This window comes from Microtus ochrogaster, unplaced genomic scaffold, assembly GCF_000317375.1.
Source record: "Microtus ochrogaster isolate Prairie Vole_2 unplaced genomic scaffold, MicOch1.0 UNK9, whole genome shotgun sequence".
Taxonomy (NCBI): domain Eukaryota; kingdom Metazoa; phylum Chordata; class Mammalia; order Rodentia; family Cricetidae; genus Microtus; species Microtus ochrogaster.
The window spans coordinates 9,633,196-9,641,438 of NW_004949107.1; the positions used below are offsets into that span (position 1 = coordinate 9,633,196).

Here is an 8,243-nt window from a genome sequence, read left to right on the forward strand (position 1 = left end):
GGCGGTGGCGGGGAGGAGGCAGAAATCCTCAATAAATAAATAAATTAAAAAAATAAATACCAACATTATTATAACCCTGCCTTAATTTAGACTAGGTGGACTCGAGCTGGAGATGGCTCAGCAGTTTAGAACGCACACTCTTCCTATGAAGGACCTGCATTTGGTTCCAAGCACACATTCTGGGCAGCTTACAATAGCACATGTCTCCAGATTCAGGAGATCCAATGCTCCTGATTTCCACGGGTACCTGCATTCATGTGAACCCCCACCATGCAGAGAAAGACATACAATTAAAAAATAATAAAAATAAGTTTTTCAGAGTCAGTGCTCTGACCCCAATGGCCACTACAAGATGTTGCTGATCTCACATCATACCCCTTTGCCCCCTTAAGATGAAGCCTTAATCTTAACACAGCTCATTACCACCACATGTCCATATGTTTATTACACATAATGATTACTAGGAGCTAGCAAGATACTTCGTCAGAAAAGGGTATCTGACATCAAATCTGAGCACCCCAGAATCCATCCTGGAGAAGGAGAAAACTGATTTCATGTGTGCTTTGGTGTCCACATGCACATATACACACAAAATAAAGTTAAATGTAATAAAAAATTTTAAATCATTAAAATTTACTGTAAGTTATTGGTTTTTTATTTAAAGTAAAATAGAAATATATTTCATATATATTTTAAAATAGAATTTCACTAAAATTAAACAGAAATATACTTAACAAAACTTGTTAGGTTTAGAACTAAAGTTTAAAGTTACCTCCTAAACTTATCTTTTTTGTCCTTCAAGTCATCAATCTCATTGTGTGTGAACAGATCAGCTATGCGTGTGAGGAGGTTTGCATTGATACAGTTCATGTTGCATGGGGCAGCTACTATAGCATTCATATTTCTGTGGCAATACTGAATACATTGTTCAACCTGAAAAACACAGAATAGAAAATCAGTGTTGAAAATAGTAACATAAATGATATTGTCAGAGTAATTTCAAACATAAAAATCATGAAAAGTAAAACCCACATATACATTGCCAGTAACTGGACCTGTATGTGTTCATCTACACTGTTAAATAGGCATAATTTAAAACACATATAGAGAAATCATTTCCAATCCCTTTTATTTACAATAATGTATTTTAAGCATCTGTAGCAGGCATAAATCTTACTCTGCACACTGCCGTGCATATTCAACTGACTTCTCAAGGATAAACTTAGTTATTAAGGTATACCCAATCCTCCAGGGAAGAGAAACAAAATTTCAGACATGTAAGGACTTTCTCGGTTCTGTTTTATTTGCTTTCTCTAACCTGAGGTGAATTTACTTAGTGTAAATGTAAAGAGAGAGGCGTCTCCTATTTCTCCGCACACTGGGGTCTGAAACTCAAGTGTGAGGACTCTGACTGTTCTGTAGGCCTTGCTTGAAGCCCACGGCCCGCAGACGCCTCACAAACCAGTGAGTCCACTTGCACGGCAGCGCTCTGCTCTGTACAGCTAGATCGGGGCAAACCCAGAGAGCATTTAAATAACAGCTGCAAAATGTCAGCCGTGGGAACAGAAAACCATGAATTACAAACATTTTTTTGCTTTTGGTTTTGTGTGAGCTTAAGCCTGACTATGCATCCTAGGGTTGCCCAGATATTTATTAGATAAATAAGAAAATAATTGTACTTAATATTATCACTTGAAATAGATGTGTGTGTGTGTGTGTGTGTGTGTATATATATATTACAGTTTTATATTTGACCAGCTGTCCTTAAGCAATAGATACAAACTATGATGTAAACACAAAGCTACACTGTTTAGTAGCTGGGCATTTGGTTTTTGTTCACTGAACTATAAGTGAGAGACACATAGAATAAAAACATGCCTAAAGAAATTATTTAAATAGTAAAAAAACATAATCCAATTAATTTTCCTTATTAGTGATAGAACAAAAATCTTTTAGAATAAAGTTTATTCTATCAAGTCTCAAATTACACAGTTGTTCCAATTATAGATATAACATACAAATGATACCCAGTAGTCTTAACCCCTTCTCAAAAGAACAAAGTACTGTTACAATTATTCTCTGAAGCTAACTATTTTGCTTTTTATACATCCAAAAAAGGGATAGGATTAGGTCAATAAAGGGGCTTAGATTTTTAAAATGAATACTTACTAATGAATCCATCTTCAGGAATTCTGAAGAAATGAGAATTGAAATGACATTTCCTGGCTCTAATAAAAAGAAAAAAACTGAAATTTCATTTTGATTTTTAACTCAGTTTTCTCTTTTCATCTTAAAAGAGGATGTTACTTTAATTAAAAATTGATATACCCTTACTTATATCACTTAGATTGGATAAAAGAAAGAAGATCTAATATTAAATCATAGGGTGTAGACAAATATGGTAAACTGTCCATGAATTAGATTCATGTTAAGTACAAAACTCTAGCTAAAGATAATGGCATGCAAAAGTCACAGTGAGAAAAGCTAACCAGCAATGGATGAGAGCATTAATTAGGGTAGTATTTCAGAAAGGCATCAGTGATGACAAACATTAAAAGATTCTGAAATATAATGGAAATGAACTACTGACAACATGCTAATGGTGCACACGATGGCCACACTGAGTGCGTCTCCAGGCACACAGAGAGAGCTGCACACAATGGCCACACTGAGTGGGTCTCCAGGCACACAGAGAGCTGCACACAATGGCCACACTGAGTGCGTCTCCAGGCACACAGAGAGAGCTGCACACAATGGCCACACTGAGTGCGTCTCCAGGCACACAGAGAGCTGCACACGACGGCCACACTGAGTGCGTCTCCAGGCACACAGAGAGAGCTGCACACAATGGCCACACTGAGTGCGTCTCCAGGCACACAGAGAGAAGGGAGGTGCTGCCTCACACTGCAATTTTAGTAAATATGTCACCTCTGTAAAATATATTTAAGAAGAAATCCTGCCATTTTCCACCATCCTGGTAACAATCATTCTGAACCCTTTGTAGTAGAAATCCTTTACAATCTTAGAAACAGATTTTGTTTATGTGGGACATATGTCAGTATTTACCATAATTTACCATATTAGAAATAATGTCAGGAAATTTTTAGAAGTCAGTTTTAAAATACAATAATTCTATTACATGTAAACATAGTTTTGTGAAAAAATATCTTCAAATAAAAAAATTAGTGAGTGGCACTGATGAACATTTTTTATAAAGCTCTTCAATGTCTAACTTAACTGACTCCCAAATTCTCGTATCTGTTTCTTTCTTCTGAGACAGGATCTCACTCTTAGCCCAGGCTGATCTTCAACTTATAGCAATGCTCTTGCCTCAGCTTCCCAAAGTGTTGGAATTACAAGCATGAGCCACCACACCTGGCTTCAAATCAGCTTTTGCACTTGTTTGGGGGTAGGCTGCTTTTGTGAAGCCAAAACTTGACAGGTAGTATTGTCCTGGCACAGAATCTGAACTCAGATCAGTAAACTTCTCCTTTGTTCGGTGGTCATCTTGCACTGTGAGTGCAGCGTTAACCCACTGCAGAAATGTTTCAGACACTGCACAGTGCTCACGTGGGAGAGTCGTGCATATTCTAAGTACTCAGACGACTCACTGGAAAGAGGTGTTTAGAGCTCAGATTTGATAGTAAGACCAACAGAATTTAGAAAGAAAAGTTTTTGTGTATGGAGAAGTTGTCGGTTCTGCAGCAGGGACACTTTCCAAAACTTGAATTCTCACGTGAGAACTTGGCTTTTTATCACTAACAACACCACTATCAACTGTTTTTCTTTATGTGACTAGCTCATTTACCTATCTGAATAATCCCAAGTTCTGTAAGCTGCTTTCTCAAGTAAGCACGTTTTTCTACTTTGAGGTCAGTTGAGTTAGCTCATAACTAGTTAGTCAGCTGAGTTATAAGCTCACTCAGCTGTGCCAATGCTTTCCCTCAAGACAGCCACACTGGTGAGCATCCAAACTGCTGAGGCCATTATGAGAGTCCAGAAAGGGATGTATACTGAGGGTTGAGGTGTAATAAAGTCATTTTTACCGCTTCATCAAGGACAAGTGAACCTACATTTCTGGAGAAAACCAGTAAAACAGCTCTCTGTGTCTGCTTTGATTCGGCCTATGAAGTTCAACAATTTTGTACACGTTGCCTTTTCATATTCTGAACAAATCTTGACACACAGAAAAAGTGAGTAACATCTTGGTATTGTCATGTAAACCTGGTTAACCCTGAGAGCCTTTAGAGAGCCCCAGGACCCGTTCCAGGACAGAGAGAGCATGAGTTCCTGTGGTCTGAGCACGGCTCTAGTAAACCTCTACGCCTCAGTTTGGACCTGAAGCAGCTACCGGGTGACACAGATTTCAGCTCAAAATAAGCAATGGATTGTTTTTTTGTTTTTTTTTTTTTTTTTTTACCTAAAGTGGGAATCTCACAATCCTTATTCTCCTTAGTGTTCCTTTTGACATATTTTATCAGCCAGTTGAAAATATGAACATCACAATGAACAGAAATGTCCACCTCTTCCCAGCGCTGGGCATCCACAGATAAATATTCAGCAAAGTACTTCATTTCTGATATTAAAAGATCTCGTGGACAAATAAAATCTTCTTTCAAGTTTTTTGCTTCATCACATACGTGGATCACCATGTTTGGCCTTCATGAAAAACGTTACACAGAAAAGAGACGATTAGAGTGTGAAGGGGCAGCGAGACCACTGACGTGTAGTGGCAGTAAGAGAACAAGGTCCTCTTGCAAGTTTCGACCACAAAAATCTGTTTTATAGGGTCTGACTTCAAAATTTCTCACTTCTTGTTTATCTGATTATACCTTAGATTATGATTAACTTCAGTAAGCTACCCACTTTATAAAGAAATAAAAAATATTGTTTCTAAAGAACTAATACTTTACATGGCTTCAATTTTATTGTTCAAGTTTCAGTTCTCAAAGAACAATTAAATAATAGACTTTGATTCTTGTGTAATAACTAACATCTTTATACTTTTAAAAAAGGAAAACTATCTATCTAAAATGATTCCTTGAACAATCAAATTAAAAACCTGTATGCTTACTTTAGTATCAGCAATGTTTGGCTCTATGCACTCATGAAATATATATTAATGAGTAAGTTACAAGATGGGACCAAACTAGGCCCACAGCATGTGGGGGACAGTTGTGAGGCTTGGGTGTTCTGTGGGGCCACTGGCAGTGGGACCAGGATTTATCCCTAGTGCTTGATCTGACATCTCGGAGCACATTCTCTATGGAGGGATACCTTGCTCAACCTAGATATGGGGGGAGGGCCTTGATCCTACCTCAAACTGCTGTTAGACTTTGTTGACTCTCCATGGGGGGCTTACTCTTTCTGGGTTTTGGATGGGGGTAGGGAGAAGGGTGGGGTGTGGGGGGAAGGGGGTGGGAGCAGGGATACTGTGTGGAATAAGACTGTATTAAAGTAATAATAATAAAAAGATTACTTATAAAAAAGAGTTAAAACTATGTGCTTATTTACATAAAATAATTTAGTAAATACATCTGAAAGTTTGCTTCAAAAACTACTTGAATTTACCTTCCTTGAAAGTGATGTATTTCGCTAGGTATGGCAGCTCAAGTGTGTAATGGGGCATGAGAATCTGAAGTGGTAGGATTACCATCAGCTGGGGGCTGTCTGTACTGTATAGTAGGTACCAGGCCAATCTGGACCTGATAGAGTGAGACCCTGTCTCAAAAATGCAAAAGTCAACTAAAAAGGAAAAAACAGGAGTAAGGGTAAATGAGATGGAGCTGAATTCCTAGAACCCATCTTAAAAAGCACAGTGTTTTGGGCAGATCAAAGCAGACAGATCCTTAGGACTTGGCTGCAACCAGCCTAGCCAACCTGGAATGTTCCAGGACGGAGAAAATCTTTTCACTTCCACACATGCACCTTCACTTACACAAACAAACGAAAAACCAGAACCCCCAACAGTGTGATGCATTGTCTCATGCCTTTACAAAAAGGGAATAAATAGGAAGAAATACAGTGTACTAAAAGTATGAATTACTTTGTGCTTAGTTCAATTTCACAAATTCCAAATACAGAACAAAGTGTTTTATATAAAGTTGGGATATAAGAAGAAGTATTATAATCAATGTTCTATCACAATCAAAAGAGGGCTAACAAGAGGCTCAGTAGAAAGGGTGTTTGTTGCTAAGCCTGATGGCCTCGCTTTAATCCTTGGGACCCACGAGGTAGGCGGGAAGCAGGGATTCCTGCCAACACCCTCTGCTCACATGTGCTCACCATGCACACTCTGGCCTGTGGAGAGGGAGAGCTCAAGTTCAAGGCTGCCCGGGAAACCTGGCTGACTCTGACTAGCTAGCGGCTGAGGGCTTGCTTCTCTGGCATGTGCAGTGCCCTAGGCTCCATCCGCATACAAGGAAAGGGAGAGGAGGGAGAAGAGGAAGGCAGTGGGTAGATGAGTTCTGTGATATGTGAACTTCATATTAATAAAACTGTTATTATAAATCTACAAAAATTAGAGGTGCAGGAAAGAAATTTTATAGATGAAAAAGATAGTTCCATATTCATTAGGTGAGCTAGTGTATTATTTGTCAAAACAAAGTAAACATTTATTATGCATGCACTTTATTGTATAGTAAACACACAGAGCAAAACAAAATATCAAAACTTGAAGCATACTGAAATACATTCTGATTTCTATATATTTGTAAAGCAACTATACTAGACAGTTCTAAAATGCATATCTAATCTCATTAGTAAAGTTAAAGAACTAATTACTTAGAGGTTTTTCTTTGGACATTAAAATTTACTTTCAAAATTATGTTAGTAGATGTTATTTCTAATTTTTAAAGATAGGCAAATTAATTTTTAAGAATGAAAAACCTCCACAACTTATAAATAACACAAGCAAGCAACATGCTTAGGTATTAAGCTATTTGTTGTTGTTCAGCACAGATGAATCCGATTCCAATGTCTTAGCAATGAAGTAATGTAAAATTCCTACAGTATGCTGACTGATAAACACAACCACCAATCGTATATGTGAACGGCTAACGGTAATATTAATATTAAATCTTATCTAGCAAACAACCAGCCTCCTACCCTTCAGATTCTTCAGTCATTTCTCCAGCATTACGAGTAGTACAATTTTCACTTTCTGAAGAACAATTCCTTGTGGAAGCTATACTATGTCTTCCTTAAATACAGAAACAGACACATACAAAAAAAGGGGGGTGGGTTAGCATTTCTAGCTGAGAATGGGTTTACTTATGGAATGGTAACAAGGTAAACACATGGTTCCCAAGGCCAGCTATGGTATTTGGCATTTGTCAGGTAGCATTTCTCACCTTAATACTCATATCTTAAGGGCAGTACGAACTGCTAACGTTCTAGTGAACATTCTCAGAAGATGTGGTATTCCAAACCAAGCCAATTGCTCAAAAGCACAGTCCAGTCTCCTCTTCCCAAAGTACATTCCTATTTCCATATTCTGACTGCAGATGAAAGTAAACCGGTGACTTCCAAGTGCAACTCCAGAAAACACCTCTTCAACCCTGCCATTGTGCTACCTGAATTTCTGTCAACTGCAGTAAACATGGCTGTAAAAAGAGACTACGATGAGCAAGATGCTCTATTTTTTTTAAAGTAGCCTGGATAGTAGCATATGCCTATGATCCCAGAAGTTGGGAGGCAGTGGTAGATGGAGCTCAATGAGTTCTGGACCAGCCTGGTTCATACAGTAAGTTCTGGGACAGCTAGGGCTACATAGAGAGAGTCTGTCTCAAAAAAAAAAAAAAAACAAAAAAAAAAACAAAAAACAAATGAAAGAAATTAACTAATTAATAAATACTTTAAAAAGTGTCCAAGCATGATGGTACATGCCTTTATCCCAGCACACGGAAAGATCAGGCATACAAGGTCATCCTTAGCTACATAACAAGTTTGAGGCAACCTGAGCTACATGAAAAAGTAAAAGTAAAAAACAGGTCAGAGTGCAGCTGAACTTAAAACTGAACTTTGATTTGTTCTGGGAGAAGAAAATTTTATTATTCTTTAAGTGGGATATCTACAAAAAAAACTATGAGCACAGGAGAGAAAATGAAATATAAATTTGCTATATTGCATCCACGTTAAATTAATTTAAAATAAGGAAATGAAGGCTAGGAATACAGTTCAGCTGGCTGAAGACTTATCTAGCACGACTGAGATTAACCCCTGGCACTGCATAAACTGGGTGT

At 37.9% G+C, this 8,243-nt stretch overlaps 1 protein-coding gene across 8 annotated transcripts in view; it reads right to left on the reverse strand.

The window, feature by feature from the left end:
* Kiaa1841 (KIAA1841 ortholog) overlaps positions 1-8,243 on the reverse strand; it is a 49,624-nt gene that overhangs the window by 33,237 nt on the left and 8,144 nt on the right. For 6 of the 8 annotated variants that reach the window (XM_005366478.3, XM_026788912.1, XM_026788911.1 and 3 more), the window contains 4 exons: positions 7,108-7,201; positions 4,421-4,659; positions 2,170-2,228; positions 773-933 (listed from right to left, as the gene is read on the reverse strand). In XM_005366478.3, the coding sequence (XP_005366535.1) occupies positions 773-933; positions 2,170-2,228; positions 4,421-4,659; positions 7,108-7,201 (553 nt within the window). The remainder of the gene's footprint in view (positions 1-772; positions 934-2,169; positions 2,229-4,420; positions 4,660-7,107; positions 7,202-8,243) is intronic. The other 2 variants (XM_026788916.1, XM_026788915.1) reach the window with 2 other exon arrangements.